We start from the raw sequence: 18,566 nt of genomic DNA on the forward strand, positions 1-18,566 counted from the left end.
TCAATCCCTGGGACATGGCTTACAACGTGGCCGATTTCTGCACACATGGATGTCACAGGAGCCTTACTAGGTGTGGTTGGCACTGTACACAGGTGGGGTGCCACAGGGCCTGCCTGAAGAAGGGAACTTCACTACCAAACTCGCCCTGGCATGAGGGAACCCACAGCCCACCTCCCACACCCAGACACCAACAATGCGCGCTGAATAAGCAGAATGAGAGTGTAGTCACCTCCTTGTTGCGGCTGTGGTCCCCTCAAGCACCCATCCAACTCCGGGTACGCCACCGCCAGGATCCTGAACATCAGGGGGTACATGGTGCGACGGGCAGCCCTCCCACGTTGGGTGGCCATCCCCAGCTGGGCCTCCGCCGTCTTCTTGCTCCAGCGGCGAATGTCCTCCCATCTTTTCCGGCAGTAGGTGCTCTGTCTGTGGTAGACCCCCAGGGTCCGAACTTCCTTGGCGATGGCAAGCCAGATGTCCTTCTTCTGGTGGGCGCTGACCTACAGGAATTGTACAGGGGAAAAAGTAGTAATTACCAACTGCACTGTCACAGTAATTGGCCTGCATCCCCATGCACATGCACTCAACGTCGTTTAATGCACGCCTCTTTCTCCCCCCCCCCCCGACCCCCACCCCGCCCCCACCTATCTTTCATCCACCCCACTCCACACAGGCATTGCCCATACAGCATGCTCACAGTGTACTTACCTGTTTGTCTGGAGGACCGTAGAGTAGTGTGTACTGGGGGAGGACCCCATCCACTAGTTTCTTCAACTCCTCCTTGGTGAAGGCAGGGGCCCTTTCCCCAGACACACGAGCCATTGTCTCTTCCAGACTGAGGTCACAGCAGCACTTGCAGTGTAGGTCCTCTCCTGTCGAAGATCAGGTATCGAGTGATTGAACAGAGAGAAAATGGCGGTCACGTCCGCGGCGGTGCGTACCGTCACCGCTGGCGTACATCGTCATTGGCTCCTGGGACCCATAGGGTCCTATGTTAACCAATGCAGAATTGCGCCGCGGTCTTCGACCGCCTACCGCAACGGTGTGCAATGCCAGCGCAGTTACCTCATATCCCCTTGTCCCACCTCGCAGGTCAGGCAGCCGCTATTTCAGGGGCCCACATGGCTTTAATTTTGACTGCGTCACACATACCTAGGCCTTGCCTAAACACTATTACAGGCAAAATTCGATTTAGTAATATTTTCAGAGTAAGCTGTGTTTGCGTACCTCAGAGTTGGTTGACTCTGTGCTCGCTGTTCTCCTCCTTAGGCACCGTCCGCTGGGGCAGGTGAGGAGATGGCGGCGTCCTCCGGTGTACAGACCGCTGGTGGACCTGTCAACAATGGAGGAAAGAAAGGGGATCATCACCTACAGGCTTGATCGTGCCACAATCCAGGAACTGTGTGCCCAGTTGGAGCCAGACCTGATGTCAGCTATTCGCCATCCCACAGGAATCTCCCCTCAGGTGCAGGTGCTGTCAGTACTCTATTTCCTAGCAAGTGGGTCTTTTCAAACAACAGTGGCCATAGCATCAGGGATGTCCCAGCCTATGTTTTCCAACGTGTTGTCCAGAGTGTTGTCTGCCCTGCTGAAACACATGCAGAGCTACATCGTTTTCCTTCAGGTGGAGGATTTGCCTACAGTGAAAGGTGATTGCTATTCCCTGGTACATATCCCCAACATCATAGGTGCCATTGATGGGATACATGTGGCCTTGGTCCCCCCACGCAGGAGTGAACAGGTGTACAGAAACCGGAAGAGTTACCATCCATGAATGTGCAGATTGTGTATTTGGCAGACCAGTACATCTCCCATGTTAATGCAAAATTTCCTGGCTCAGTGCATGACGCTTACATCCTGCGGAATAGCAGCATCCCTTATGTGATGGGGCAACTCCAGAGGCACCGGGTGTAAGAAAATGCCTCCTTGGCATGGTTACCCCCTGACTTTTTGCCTTTGCTGATGCCAAGTTATGATTTGAAAGTGTGCTGAGGCCTGCTAACCAGGCCCCAGCACCAGTGTTCTTTCCCTAACCTGTACTTTTGTTTCCACAATTGACACACCCTGGCATCCAGGTAAGTCCCTTGTAACTGGTACCTATGGTACCAAGGGCCCTGATGCCATGGAAGGTCTCTAAGGGCTGCAGCATGTCTTATGCCACCCGGGGGACCCCTTACTCAGCACAGACACACTGCTTGCCAGATTGTGTGTGCTGGTGTGGATAAAATGACTAAGTCGACGTGGCACTCCCCTCAGGGTGCCATGCCAACCTCACACTGCCTATAGGTATAGATAAGTCATCCCTCTAGCAGGCCTTACAGCCCTAAGGCAGGGTGCACTATACCATAGGTGAGGGGGCATATGTGCATGAGCACTATGCCCCTACAGTGTCTAAACAAAACCTTAGACATTGTAAGTGCAGGGTAGCTATAAGAGTATATGGTCTGGGAGTCTGTCATGCACGAACTCCACAGCACCATAATGGCTACACTGAAAACTGTGAAGTTTGGTATCAAACTTCTCAGCACAATAAATGCACACTGATGTCATTGTACATTTTATTGTAAAATACACCCCAGAGGGCATCTTAGAGATGCCCGCTGAAACCTTAACCGGCTACCAGTGTAGGCTGACTAGTTTCAGCAGCCTACCAGACATGTTTCTGGCCACATGGGGAGAGTGCCTTTGTCACTCTGTGGCTAGTAACAAAGCCTGTACTGGGTGGAGGTGCTTCTCACCCCCCCCCTGCAGGAACTGCAACACCTGGCGGTGAGCCTCAAAGGCTCACCCCCTTTGTTACAGCACCCCAGGACTCTCCAACTAGTGGAGTTGCCCGCCCCCTACGGCCACGGCCCCACTTTTGGTGGCAAGGCTGGAGGAGATCATGAGAAAAACAAGGAGTCGTCACTGGCCAGTCAGGATAGTCCCTAAGGTGTCCTGAGCTGATGTGACCCCTGCCTTAAGAAATCCTACATCTTGTTTTGGAGGATTCCCCCAATAGGATTAGTGATGTGCCCCCCTCCCCACATGGAGGAGGCAGAAAGAGGGTGTAGCCACCCTCCAGGACAGTAACCATTGGCTACTGCCCTCCAGACCTAAACACACCCTTAAATTGAGTATTTATGTGCATCCCTGAAATCAGATTCCTCCAACCTGTAGAAAGTACTGCTGACCTGAAAGCCCCGCAGAGACGACAACTGACTTGGCTCCAGCCCTAGCGGCCTGTGTCCAGACTCAAAGAACCTGCCCAGTGACGCATCCAGCGAGACCGGCACCCTCTGAGGACTCAGAGGACTGCCCTGCACCTAAAGGACCAAGAACCTCCCGTGGACAGCGGCTCTGTCCAAAAACAGCAGCAAAGAAGCCAACTTTAAAGAGACTCCTGCCTCACTCCAGAAGTGTGAGTCTTCACACTCTGCACCCGATTCCCCCGGCCCGTGTCCAGAGAAACCAACACCTCAGAGAGAACCCCCAGGCGACTCCAACGACGTGGACACCCTGAGTCGACCTCCCTGCACCCCCACAGCGGCGTCTGCAGAGAGGATCCAGAGGCTCCCCCTGACCGTGACTACCCGGTAACAAAGGAACCCGATGCCTGGACAAAGCAGTGCCCCGCAGCCCCCAGGACTGAGAGGAACGAACCGGTGCAGGAGTAACCAGCAGGCGGCCCTCATCCTAGCCCAGTCGGTGGCTGGCCCGAGAAGCCCCCTTGTGCCTGCCTGCAACGCCAGAGTGACCCCCTGGTCCCTCCATTGCTTTCAACGCAACACCCAGCACCTATTTTGCACACTGCACCCGGCCGCCCCTGTGCCGCTGAGGGTGTATTTTGTGTGCCTCTCGCTCCACCCCAACCCCCCTCCTAACCCCCCCCTCCACCCCCCCCCCACCCCAGTGCTCTACAAAACACCCCTGGTCTGCTCCCTGAGGACACAGGTACTTTCCTGCTAGCAGACTGAAACCCAAGCATCCCTGTTCTCCATAGGTGCCTATGTTATTTGGGCCCTCCATGGACCTCTGCACCTGACCTGCCCTGTGTTGCTGGTGCTGGGCTTTTTGGGTTACTATGAACCCCAACGGTGGGCTGCCTATGCCCTGGGGACTGAACTTGTAAGTGCTTTACTTACCTGAGAAACAAACTAGTTAGATGGCATCTGTCGCTGTAGATACACATGGTATGCATGAGCTCGCCATCTGGTGTTGGGTCGGAGTGTTACAAGTTGTTTTTCTTCGAAGAAGTGTTTTCGAGTCACGGGACCGAGTGACTCCTCCTTCTGTGCTCATTGCGCATGGGCGTCGACTCCATCTTCGATTGTTTTCTTTCCGCCATCGGGTTCGGACGTGTTCCTGTCGCTCCGGGTTTCGGAACGGAAAGATAGCTGAAAACGGAAGATTTTCGACGGTATCGTTGCGATCCGGTTCGAGATAGACACATACGACGACGCGTTGAACATCGAAGCGCTTCGGTGCCCTTCGGGGTAGATTTCCCGACCGCGTGGAGAACAACGCCGATGGAACGGACCCCGTTTCGATTCTGCCCCGAATGCCACAACAAATATCCTTATACAGACCTACACTCGGTCTGTAACCTGTGCCTGTCACCCGAGCACAGCGAAGAATCCTGTGAGGCCTGTCGGGCGTTCCGGTCCCGAAAAACTCTGCGCGACCGTCGAGCGAGAAGACTGCAGATGGCGTCCACGCCAAAGGAGCGTCGACAGTTCGAGACAGAAGAGGAACAGGAGGAATCCTTTTCCATCCAGGATTCAGACTCCGACGAGCTAGGCTCTACAAAAACTGTGAGTAAGACGTCGAGATCAGAACTTAAAAAAGGAAAGAAGGCCCAGGGGACGCCACTGCCAACCGGCCATGGCTCCACCCAAATTCTCGGTGACCAACAATCGGCACCGAAAAAGGCCCATTCAGTGTCGAGATCGTCCGACTTCGGTCGAGACACCGGCACGCAGCCTCCTCGGGACCGAGAGAGTGCTAAACAGAAGCATCGACACCGAGAGTTCGGTGTCGACACGGATCGACGCCGAGACAGTGGCGCCGAAGACCATAGAGGCCAAGACTTTTCGGCACAGAAAAAGAGGAAGGTTACCTCGGAGCCGAAAAAACAATCAACAGGGTTTTCGGAGCCGAAAAAAGCGACATCAGACCCTGTTTCAGGCTCCTATACTGAAGAGCATTCTATGTCTTCACAAATGAAGAAACATAGATTTGAACAAGAACTGCAATCCACTGACGTGGATCACACGCAAAAGCGTATCTTTATTCAGCAGGGGACTGGGAAGATCAGTACCCTTCCACCTGTCAAACGAAAGAACGCTTCAGTTTACTCCTCAGCAACAAACAGCACAAAAGGTAACACCTCCTCCCTCGCCTCCACCTGTAACTCCGGCTTCACCAACTTACACCCCGTCACATTCGCCAGCTCACACCGCCATGAGCCACGATGACCAAGATCAGGATGCGTGGGACTTGTACGACGCACCAGTGTCTGATAACAGCCCAGACACATACCCAACTAGGCCATCACCACCGGAAGACAGCACAGCCTACTCACAAGTGGTGGCTAGAGCAGCACTATTCCATAATGTGGAACTACACTCTGAACAAGTAGAGGATGATTTTTTATTTAACACCCTCTCTTCAACCCACAGCTCCTACCAAAGCCTGCCGATGCTCCCAGGCATGCTACGCCATGCAAAGGACATTTTCAAGGAGCCAGTTAAAAGTAGGGCAGTGACGCCTAGGGTGGACAAAAAGTATAAGGCGCCTCCTACGGACCCTGTATTCATCACCTCTCAGCTGCCACCAGATTCTGTGGTGGTAGGGGCTGCCAGAAAACGGGCAAATTCACACACTTCTGGGGATGCACCTCCCCCAGATAAAGAAAGCAGGAAGTTCGATGCAGCCGGGAAGAGGGTTGCGGTCCAAGCAGCAAACCAGTGGTGCATCGCAAATTCACAAGCGCTGCTAGCGCGATACGACAGAGCCCACTGGGATGAGATGCAGCATCTCATTGAACATCTCCCAAAAGATCTGCAAAAAAGAGCAAAACAGGTTGTTGAGGAGGGTCAAAACATTTCCAACAATCAAATACGCTCCTCCATGGATGCAGCAGACACGGCCGCAAGGACCATTAATACGTCGGTTACCATCCGTAGGCACGCATGGCTCAGAACGTCTGGATTCAAGCCAGAAATTCAGCAGGCAGTGCTTAACATGCCAGTAAACGAAAAACTTCTGTTCGGTCCGGAGGTCGACACAGCCATAGAAAAGCTCAAGAAAGACACTGACACTGCCAAGGCCATGGGCGCACTCTACTCCCCGCAGAGCAGAGGATCTTATAACACCTTCCGCAAAACACCTTTTAGAGGAGGGTTTCGGGGTCAGGCCACACAAGCTAGCACCTCACAGTCCGCACCGCCCACATACCAGGGACAGTACAGGGGAGGTTTTCGGGGCCAGTATAGAGGGGGGCAATTCCCTAGGAATAGGGGAAGATTTCAAAGCCCCAAAACCACTACCAACAAGCAGTGACTCACACGTCACTCACCCCTCCCACACAACACCAGTGGGGGGGAGGATACGTCAATATTACGAAGCATGGGACAAAATAACTACAGACACATGGGTCCTAGCAATTATCCAACATGGTTATTGCATAGAATTCCTGCAATTCCCTCCAGACATACCACCAAAATCACAAAATTTATCAAAATACCATTCACAGCTTCTAGAGATAGAAGTTCAAGCACTACTGCAAAAAAATGCAATAGAATTAGTACCAAGCACACAAATAAACACAGGAGTTTATTCACTGTACTTCTTGATACCAAAAAAGGACGAAACACTGAGACCAATTCTAGACCTCAGAGTAGTAAACACATTCATCAAATCAGACCACTTTCACATGGTCACACTACAAGAAGTGTTACCATTGCTCAAAAAACACAACTACATGACAACCCTAGACCTCAAAGACGCATATTTCCATATACCAATACATCAATCACACAGGAAATATCTAAGGTTTGTATTCAAAGGAATACATTACCAATTCAAAGTATTGCCTTTTGGTTTAACAACCGCTCCAAGAGTATTCACAAAATGCCTAGCAGTAGTCGCTGCACACATCAGAAGGCAGCAAATACATGTGTTCCCGTATCTAGACGACTGGCTAATCAAAACCAGTTCGCTCACACAATGCTCAAACCACACAAATCAAGTCATACAAACCCTCTACAAACTAGGGTTCACCGTCAACTTTGCAAAATCAAACATTCTGCCAAGCAAAGTACAGCAATATCTAGGAGCCATAATAGACACGACAAAAGGAGTAGCAACGCCAACTCCACAAAGGATCCACAATTTCAACAGGGTCATTCAACACATGTCTCCAAACCAAACAATACAAGCAAGAACAATACTACAGCTCCTAGGCATGATGTCCTCATGCATAGCCATTGTCCCAAACGCAAGACTGCACATGAGGCCCTTACAACAGTGCCTAGCCTCACAGTGGTCTCAAGCACAGGGTCACCTTCTAGATCTGGTGTTGCTAGACCGCCAAACTTACCTCTCGCTTCTATGGTGGAACAGTATAAATTTAAACATAGGGCGGCCTTTCCAAGACCCAGTGCCACAGTACGTAATAACAACAGATGCTTCCATGACAGGGTGGGGAGCACATCTCAATCAACACAACATAAGAGGACAATGGAACATACATCAAACAAAACTGCATATAAATCATCTAGAATTATTAGCAGTTTTTCAAGCACTAAAAGCTTTCCAACCAATCATAACCCACAAATACATCCTTGTCAAAACAGACAACATGACAACGATGTATTATCTAAACAAACAAGGAGGAACACATTCAACGCAGTTAAGCTTGTTAGCTCAAAAAATATGGAAGTGGGCAATCCACCATCAAATTGGTCTAATAGCACAGTTTATTCCGGGGATCCAGAATCAGCTGGCAGACAATCTCTCTCGAGATCACCAGCAAGTCCACGAATGGGAAATCCACCCACAGATTCTGAACACCTACTTCACACTCTGGGGAACACCACAAATAGACTTATTTGCAACAAAAGAGAACGCAAAATGCCAAAACTTCGCGTCCAGATACCCACACAAGCAATCCCAAGGCAATGCCCTATGGATGAACTGGTCAGGAATATTTGCTTACGCTTTTCCTCCTCTCCCTCTCCTTCCTTACCTAGTAAACAAATTGAGTCAAAACAAACTCAAACTCATTTTAATAGCACCAACTTGGGCAAGACAACCCTGGTACACAACACTGCTAGATCTGTCTGTAGTACCACACATCAAACTGCCCAACAAACCAGATCTGTTAACGCAACACAACCAACAGATCAGACACCCGGACCCAGCATCGCTGAATCTAGCAATCTGGCTCCTGAAATCCTAGAATTCGGACACTTACAACTTAGCCAAGAGTGTATGGAAGTCATAAAGCAGGCCAGAAGGCCATCCACTAGACACTGCTACGCAAGTAAGTGGAAAAGATTTGTTTGGTACTGCCATCATAATCAGATACAACCACTAGACGCAACTCCAAAACATATAGTAAATTACTTGCTCCATTTACAAAAAGCAAAGCTAGCCTTCTCTTCTATTAAAATACACCTTGCAGCAATATCTGCATACCTGCAAACTACCTATTCAACTTCCTTGTATAGGATACCAGTTATCAAAGCATTCATAGAAGGGCTTAAAAGAATTATACCACCAAGAACACCACCTGTTCCTTCATGGAACCTAAACGTGGTTCTAACAAGACTCATGGGCCCACCTTTCGAACCCATGCACTCTTGCGGAATACAATTCCTAACCTGGAAAGTTGCCTTTCTCATCGCCATTACATCTCTAAGAAGAGTAAGTGAAATTCAAGCGTTCACAACACAAGAGCCTTTTATACAAATACATAAAAATAAGGTCGTCCTACGACCTAATCCAAAATTTTTACCAAAAGTTATTTCACCATTCCATCTAAATCAAACGGTAGAACTACCAGTTTTTTTCCCACAGCCAGATTCTGTGGCTGAAAGAGCACTACATACATTAGATGTCAAGAGAGCATTAATGTACTACATTGACAGAACAAAAAACATCAGAAAAACTAAACAGCTATTTATTGCATTCCAAAAACCTCATGCAGGTAACCCAATATCAAAACAAGGTATAGCCAGATGGATAGTTAAATGCATCCAAATCTGCTACCTTAAAGCAAAAAGACAACTGCCCATTACTCCCAGGGCACATTCAACAAGGAAAAAAGGTGCTTCAATGGCCTTTTTAGGAAACATCCCAATGCAGGAAATATGTAAGGCAGCCACTTGGTCTACGCCTCACACATTCACCAAACACTACTGTATAGATGTGCTATCCGCACAACAAGCTACAGTAGGTCAAGCTGTATTAAGAACTCTATTTCAGACAACTTCTACTCCTACAGGCTAAACCACCGCTTATGGGGAACTAACTGCTTACTAGTCTATGCATACCATGTGTATCTACAGCGACAGATGCCATCGAACTGAAAATGTCACTTACCCAGTGTACATCTGTTCGTGGCATCAGTCGCTGAGATTCACATGGACCCACCCACCTCCCCGGAAGCCTGTAGCAGTTCAGAAGTTACCTTCAATTTTGTACATTTGTATATATATTATTTAATCCTTTAATAGGTACATACTTACATTTTTCATTGCGCGGGCACTATTACTATAGTACAACTCCTACCTCACCCTCTGCGGGGAAAACAATCGAAGATGGAGTCGACGCCCATGCGCAATGAGCACAGAAGGAGGAGTCACTCGGTCCCGTGACTCGAAAACACTTCTTCGAAGAAAAACAACTTGTAACACTCCGACCCAACACCAGATGGCGAGCTCATGCATACCATGTGAATCTCAGCGACTGATGCCACGAACAGATGTACACTGGGTAAGTGACATTTTCATTACTTACCTCCCCCAGGAACTGTTGATTTTTATAGTGTCCACTTTTAAAAATAGCTTATTGCCATTTTTGCCAAAACTGTGTATACTACTGTTTTAATTGAAAGTTCCATACTTACCTGTGTGAAGTACCTTAAAATGTATGTACTTAATTAAATTCAGAATCTTGTGGTTCTAAAATAAATTAAGAAAATAATATTTTTCTATATAAAAACCTATTGGCCTGGATTTTGTCTGAGTGGGTTCCTCATTTATTGTCTGCGTGTGTACAACAAATGCTTAACACTACCCTCTGATAAGCCTACTGCTCGACCACACTACCACAAAATAGAGCATTAGAATTATCTAATTTTGCCACGATCTTGCCTCTAAGGGGAACCCTTGGACTCTGTGCACAATATTTCTTACTTTGAAATAGTATATACAGAGCCAACTTCCTACACAGGTTCTTTGAAGCAGGAGACTGGCCATCCGAGTCAGCGGATACCAAACTTCCTAGTATTCAGTGTAGCCATTATGGAACTGTTGGGTTCGTTTTGACAAACTCCCAGACCATATACTTAATGCGGCCACACTGTGTTTACATTGTCTAAGAATGGACTTAGACGCTGTAGGGGCATATTTCTCATGCAGCTATGCCCTCCCCTGTGGTAAAGTGCACCCTGCCTTAGGGCTTAAAGGCCTGCTAGCGGGGTGCCTTACCTTTGCTGCAGGCAGTGTTCGGTGGGCAGGGCACCCTGAGGAGGATGATATGTTCATTTTGCCTTTTTCTCCCCACCAACACCCACAATCTGCAATGGCAGTGTGCATGTGTTAGGTGAGGGGCCTCTTAGATTGGCACAACACATGCTGTGCTGCCCTTAGGGACCGTCCCTGGTCACAGGGCTCTTGGTACCACTGGTACCTTTTACAAGGGACTTGTCTGTGTGCCTGGGTTGTGCCAATTGTGGAAACAATGGTACATTTTTAAGGAAAGAACACTGGTGCTGGTGCTGGGGCCTGGTTAGCATGATCCCAGCACATTCTTAATCAAGTCAGCCTCAACAGGCAAAAGGTATATGTGCGTGGGGGGGGGGGGGGGGGGCTGAAACTGCAACAAGGGCCATTTTCTTACAATTGGTAAATCTGTGTATTGAAACATTTTAAGCATTTTTAACCTTCTGTTGCTAAGCTGTTAACCTTTAAATTTGCAATGTTTACCTTTCTGTTTGATGTATCTTATTTAATTTCCTAGCTGTTAAATCAATTAAGAAGCAGCACTTGGTGGAGGTCCGATCCATGGCAAATCCTCCTGGTGCTGTGAAGCTAGCACTGGAGTCCATATGCTTGCTTTTGGGTGAAAGTACAACAGATTGGAAACAGATCCGTTCCATCATTATGCGGGAGAACTTCATTCCCACAATTGTGAATTTTTCTGCTGACGAGATCAGGTAAATTAATAACACTGTCACTGTTGACTACATAAATAATTTCCTGAAAAATGTCAGATTAAAAACGTTTTGACTGCCCACAACCATACTATTTTGTCACAGATGTTAAGTGAATAATGCTCTGAGCTGTTGAGTTATGCATGCAGATGTGTAATATAAGCACTGTTGTGGGATTAAAGCCCGCAATGCAAGCAAATGAGTTTTGGGGTTGGTTTCCTAGTGCTACTAATGTAGCTATAATTAAGGACAACTAGAATGGTTTCTGCATACTTCTGGCATCTAGTGTTAGTTTTGGAGTGTTACAAGTTATTTTTCTTCAAGAAGCATTTTTGAGTCATGTGATCGTGACTACTCCTTCTCACTGATACTGTGGATGGTTATTTGGTCCTTTGTTAGATTTTTTTCTCTCATCTGTCTGTTTCGGACTTTTACTCTCCGCTCCGTCTTCGACTTGCTACTGTCTGAGACTTTCTTTCTGCCTGACCTTTATTCGACAGTATTGTTATTTCGATTGCGTTTTCCATCTTGTGTTCTGTTAGTTTCTACCTCGTCGGGTCCAGGACCAACCACTCACTCTTCGGTGTCCGTGCGGCCTTGGGGCTATCTCCATGTGGCACCAACGAAAATGCTGGACTGATGGAACAGATACCGTTCCATTTCTGTTCTCTGTGCTGCTCCAAGTTCCCCAAAACCGACCTTCACCAGGTGTGTAATTTGTGTCTTTCATTGGATCATCAGGAGGCTATCTGTGACACGTGTAGATCGTTCAGATCGAAGAAGACCCTTCGGAACCAAAGGGTGAGCATGTTGGAGATGCAGCATAAATCCCCAGAGGACACTCTGGACATCTTTGGGAAGAACATGCACAGGAGTAGACCTAACAGGAGGAGGCAGTTTCCATTCAAGGTTCAGACACTGACATTCAGTCTGATATGGAAAGCCACGAGGTGCTATTGGTGCAGCGAGTGAGTACTGCAGCCCTTCCTGCCCCCCACTAAGTCTCATAAAAAGACCTTACTGAGGTCACCTGACCACCACTGCCAGTGGGGACCACCACTGCTACCAGGCCATCATCCATCTCGAAAGGACATTTCGGCAGCCCCTCCTGTCGGATTGGCATCTCAGAAAATGAAAACTACTGCGGTCTTTAAAGTATTGACCTCTTCTATTTAATTACGAATGCTTACCACTGAACTTTTGGCACCAAGTGTATCGGCTCCGAGCCGAAGCAGCTTGGAATCAGTTTTGGCATTGAAAAAGTTCCAGCGATTAAAATCAGCTGTACCGAAAAGTCAAAATACTACCCCTTCGGAGCAATTGGATTCTAGTCAATCCGCCACTACATGTTCTCCTGTTGAGCTGATACTAGAGACCATGCACACTGAACAATGTCTGTTATATATTCAAAAAGGGACATAACCCATTGTGTCTACCCCATATATTACTTTTAAGAGGAAACTAACTTTCCTGAAGGCTTTGGACACCTCATCAACTCCGGAAAAGACCTTCAAGGCCACTGCCACCAAGCCTTTACCTCCTCCTCCTCCTGATCTACCACATTCACCACTCCTGCTTCCCATCCACCCCCTTCACTTCCTCCTCAATCTCCTGCATCTTCCAGTGCAGGAGACCTCACCCTTTAAGGTTCACCTTTGTTTGCAGGGGAACACACATCCAGACACAGACCCTTGGGACTCTTATGATCCAGATACTATCATTAACACAGATCCAGATTTATATGCTGCATGGCTTTCTCCTCCAGAAGACACTACTGGCTACCAACAGTTCACTGCAAGGACAGCCAATTATCACTATGTGCATCTCCATAAAGACCCAGTAGAGCAGAATCTTTTGTTTGATACCCACACCACCATCCACAGACACATTCACTTTCTCCCTATGCTCCCACGAATGCTTTGTCACACAGATGACATCTTTAAAGAGCCTGTCCGCTCTAAGTTTATAACACCCTGAGTTGACAAGCAATACAAGCCTGCACCTTCCGACCCACTATTCATCAGTTTTCAGGCCTCTCCAGATTCCATAGTGGCTACCACTGCCAGGAAGAGACCTGACAGCCAGGCCACTGGGGGACTCGCATCCACCAGAAAAGGATAGCAAGAGACTTGATGCGTCAGGCAAAAGAGTGGCTGCCCAAGTGACAAATCATTGGCGTATTGCCAGTTCTCAAGCCTTGCTCTCTTGGTGTGACCGCACCTACTGGGATGTGATGGAGGAGCTCCTCCAGTATCTCCCAGATGAGCACCAAAAATGTGCCCAGCAGATTGTTTCAGAGGGGTAAACAATTGCAAACAATACTATCAGATGTGCATTAGATGCCTCTGATACGGCTGCATGTGGTATAAATACCAGCCTCTTACTAAGAAGGCATGCGTGGCTTTGATGTTTAGACTTCAAGCCATAAGTTAAAAAAGCGGTACTTAGTATGCCTGTAGGAAGTTGGCTCTGTATACACAATTTCACCGGCCACCGACGGCAGGACAAAAAGTGAGTACACCTGCCCTGACCCTGCCCCAAAGTCAAGTGAAGAAACCGAAGGCCTCGGGACGCCACTGCCAGAAGGCCATGGCTCGACCCACAAAAAAGGCAGTGACCAGATAACATCTTTGGCACCGAAAAAGGCCAAGATCGTGCCGAAGTCTTCCGACTTGGGTCGAGAAACCGGCATCGAAAAAAGTCAACACTGATTGGTCGTACCGAACAAGCCTCGAAAGAGCCTCTCGGAGCCAAGACCGAGCGTATCCATGGGTGTTTCGGTACCGAAAAACACAGGCTTCAGAGCCGAAAAAGACTTCTTATACGGATGAACATGGGCTCTCTCAACAACTTAGAGAGGCACAGGTTTGAGCAGGATCTGGATTCGGAAGAGCTTGACCAAACTCAACCAAGGCTACAAATCCAAAAGGACACAGGGAAAATTCAAACCATCCCTCCGCTCAAGACTGAAACTGAGCAACCAAAAACAAAGGTGGTTAGAGAAAGGTCACCACTCCCACATTTCTCACCACAAATGTCGCCACCTCACTCGCCACAACGGACAAGGTCACCAGTTGGCACACCAATGGCACAGTCACCCACACATACTGGGCTGACGCAAGATGATGCAGAACCCTGGGACCTATATGACCCACCAGTCTCAGACAACAGTCCTGAGTGTTATCCTTCAAAGCCTTCTCCTCCTGAGGATAGCACATCCTACACCAAGTATTGGCTAGGGCAGCAACATTCCCCAATGTCACTATGCACTCAGAACCAGTGGAGGATGACTTTCTTTTTAACACACTGGCATCCACGCATGCTTCATATCAAAGCCTGCCAATGTTACCGGGCATGCTTAAGCATGCACAACAGGTCTTTCAGGAACCGGTCAAAGGGAGGACCATTACACCAAGGGGAGAGAAAAAAAATATAAACCTCCCCCGTCTGACCCTGTGTTTATTACACAGCAGCTCCCTCCGGACTCTGTTGTAGTGGGAGCTGCAAGAAAGCGGGCAAATTCTCAATCGTCAGGGGATGCACCATCATCTGATAAAGAAAGACGTAAATTCGACGCAGCAGGGAAAAGAGTGGCGTGGCAAGCAGCCACCCAGTGGCGTATCGCCAATTCAAAAGCCCTCCTTGCCCGTTAGGACAGAGCACATTGGGACGAAATGCAGGATATTATCCAACATTTACCAAAGGAACATCAAAAACGGGCTCAACAGGTGGTTGGGGGGAGACAGGCCAGCTCCAGCAACCAAATCCGTTCTGCACTGGATTCTGCCTATACAGCAGCACGGACTGTCAATACAGCAGTCAACATCGGGAGGCATGCATGGCTACGAAGTTCTCCTTTTTAAGCCAGAAATACAGCAGGCGGTATTAAATATGCCGTTCAGCAAACAACTATTTGTGCCGGAGGTGGACAATGCAGTAGAGAAAATGAAGGACACAGACATGGCCAAAGCCATGGGCGCGCTCTACTCTTCCCAGTATAGGGGGACATTTAGGAAGCCACAGTTTAGATGAGGGTTTAGACAGCAACCCTCAGAGCCATCCACCTCCCAAACAAAACCCACTTACCAGTCTCAGTACCAGAGAGGGGCGTTTCGTGGTTCATACAGGGGACAGTACCCAAGAGCAAGGGGAAAATTTCAGCCTGCCAAGCAGACCCCTAGTAACAAGCAGTGACTTCAGTGTCACACTCCCCCAACACACATCACCAGTGGGGGGAAGATTAACAAAATACCACAAAAATTGGTCTGACATTACCACAGACACTTTGGTTTTATCAATTATCCAACATGGTTACTGCATAGAGTTCACACAATTTCCTCCAGATGTTCCCCCAAGGACGCACAAACTCAGCACAACATCTAGACCTACTACAAATAGAAGTGCAAGCACTACTAACAAAACAAGCCATAGAACTAGTACCACACCATCAAAAAGGAACAGGGGTTTACTCCCTATATTACCTGTAGGAAGTTGGCTCTGTATATAGTATTTCAAAGTAAGAAATAGTGTGCACAGAGTCCAAGGGTTCCCCTTAGAGGTAAGATATTGGTAAAAAGAGATAATTCTAATGCTCTATTTTGTGGTAGTGTGGTCGAGCAGTAGGCTTATCAGAGGGTAGTGTTAAGCATGTGTTGTACACACCCAGGCAATAAATGGGGAACACACTCAGACAATTCCAGGCCAATAGGTTTTTATATAGAAAAATATATTTTCTTAGTTTATTTTAAGAACCACAGGTTCAGGATTTACAAACAATACTTTAAATGATACCCAGGTATCTTAGGAACTTTGAATTATCACAATAGCATGTACAGTTTTGGCAAAAATTGCAATAAGCTATTTTAAAACTAGACAGCGCACATTTCAACAGTTCCTGGGGGAGGTAAGTAAATGTTAAGTTCACAGGTAAGTAAAACACTTACAGGGTTCAAAGTTAGGTCCAAGGTAGCCCACCGTTGGGGGTTCAAGGCAACCCTAAAGTTACCACACCAGCAGCTCAGGGACGGTCAGATGGCAGAGGTCAAAGTGGTGCCTAAAACACATAGGCTTCAATGAAATAGGGGTGCCCCGGTTCCTGTCTACCAGCAGGTAAGTACCTGCATCTTCGGAGGGCAGACCAGGGGGGTTTTGTAGGGCATCTCAGAATGTGATGGGACTTAGAAAATAATTCAACTTGGGGTACGGAGGGGCTCCTCTGGGTAGCCACCACCTGGGCTAGGCAGAGGGTCGTCTGGGGGTCACTCCTGCACTGGAGTTCGGTTCCTTCAGGTCCTGGGGGCTACGGGTGCAGTGTGTTTTCCAGGTGTCGGGTTCCTTGAAGCAGTCAGTCGCGGTCAGGGGGAGCCTCTGGATTCCCTCTGCAGGCGTTGCTAGGGGGGGGGGGGAGGGGTTCGGGGGGGTCAACATCTGGCTACTCACGGGCTCGCAGTCGCCGGGGAGTCCTCCCTGTGGTGTTAGTTTTCCGCAGGTCGAGCCGGGGGCGTCGGGTGCAGAGTGGAAAGTCTCACGCTTCCGGCGGGAAACGTGTGGTCTTAAAAAGTTGCTTCTTTGTTGCAAGTTTTTGCAGTTTCTTGAACAGGCCCGCTGCTCTCTGGAGCTTCTTGGTCCTTTTAGATGCAGGGTAGTCCTTGGAGGCTTCAGAGGTCGCTGGTCCCTGGGGGATGCGTCGCTGTTGCAGTTTTTCTTGAAGTGGGGAGACAGGCCGGTAGGGCTGGGGCCAAAGCAGTTGGGGTCTCCGTCTTCTCTGCAGGGCTTCAGGTCAGCAGTCCTTTGTCTTCAGGTTGCAGGAATCTGTCTTCCTCGGTTCTGGGAGCCCCTAAATACTCTATTTAGGGGTGTGTTTAGGTCTGGGAAGATAGTAGCCAATGGCTACTAACCCTGAGGTTGGCTACACCCTCTTTGTGCCTCCTCCCTGTGGGGAGGGGGGCACATCCCTAATTCTACTGGAGGAATCCTCTATATGCAAGATGGAGGATTTCTAAAAGTAAGAGTCACCTCAGCTCAGGACACCTTCGGGGTTGTCCTGACTGGCCAGTGACTCCTCCTTGTTTTTCTCATTATCTCCTCCAGCCTTGCCGCCAAAAGTGGGGGCAGTGGTCAAAGGGGCGGGCATCTCCTCTAGCTGGGATGCCCTGTGGCGCTGTAACAAAGGGGGTGAGCCTTTGAGGCTCACCGCCAGGTGTTACAGTTCCTACAGGGGGAGGTGAGAAGCACCTCCACCCAGTACAGGCTTTGTTCCTGGTCACAGAGTGACAAAGGCACTCTTCCCATGTGGCCAGCAACATGTCTGGTGTGTGGCAGGCTGGTAAAACTAGTCAGCCCACACTGGAAGTCGTGTATGTTTTCAGGGGGCATCTCTAAGATGCCCTCTGGGTGTATTTCACAATAAAATGTACACTGGCATCAGTGTGCATTTATTGTGCTGAGAAGTTTGATACCAAACTTCACAGTTTTCAGTGTAGCCATTATGGTGCTGTGGAGTTTGTGTATGACAGACTCCGAGACCATATACTCTTATGGCTACCCTGCACTTACAATGTCTAAGGTTTTGCTTAGACACTGTAGGGGCATTGTGCTCATGCCCCTATGCCCTCACCTGTGGTATAGTGCACCCTGCCTTAGGGTCTGTAAGGCCTGCTAGAGGGGTGACTTACCTATGCCACAGGCAGTGTGAAGCTGGCATGGCACCCTAAGGGGATTGCCATGTCGACTTAGTCATTTTCTCCCCACCAGCACACACAATCTGGCAAGCAGTGTGTCTGTGCTTAGTGAGGGGTCCCTAGGGTGGCATAAGACATGTTGCAGCCCTTAGAGACCTTCCCTGGCATCAAGGCCCTTGGTACCAGGGGTACCAGTTTCAAGGGACTTACCTGGGTGCCAGGGTTGTGCCAATTGTGGAGACAAAGGTGCAGTTTAGGGAAAGAACACTGGTGCTGTGGCCTGGTTAGCAGGCCTCAGCACACTTTCAAATCATACCTTGGCATCAGAAAAGGCAAAAAGTCAGGGGGTAACCATTCCAAGGAGGCATTTCCTTACACTCTCCAAACAACTGAAGGAGAGGCACAGGTTTGAAGAGGAGCTGGACATTGAAGAGTTTGACCAAACTCAAGCAAGAATACAGATC

At 48.7% G+C, this 18,566-nt stretch overlaps 1 protein-coding gene across 2 annotated transcripts in view; it reads left to right on the top strand.

Annotated features, from left to right (window-relative positions):
- DYNC1H1 (dynein cytoplasmic 1 heavy chain 1) overlaps window positions 1–18,566 on the top strand; it is a 916,572-nt gene that overhangs the window by 542,998 nt on the left and 355,008 nt on the right. For both annotated transcript variants that reach the window (XM_069208347.1, XM_069208346.1), the window contains exon 52: window positions 11,230–11,425. In XM_069208347.1, coding sequence (XP_069064448.1) covers window positions 11,230–11,425 — 196 coding nt within the window. The remainder of the gene's footprint in view (window positions 1–11,229; window positions 11,426–18,566) is intronic.

This window comes from Pleurodeles waltl, chromosome 9 (assembly GCF_031143425.1).
Source record: "Pleurodeles waltl isolate 20211129_DDA chromosome 9, aPleWal1.hap1.20221129, whole genome shotgun sequence".
NCBI lineage: Eukaryota > Metazoa > Chordata > Amphibia > Caudata > Salamandridae > Pleurodeles > Pleurodeles waltl.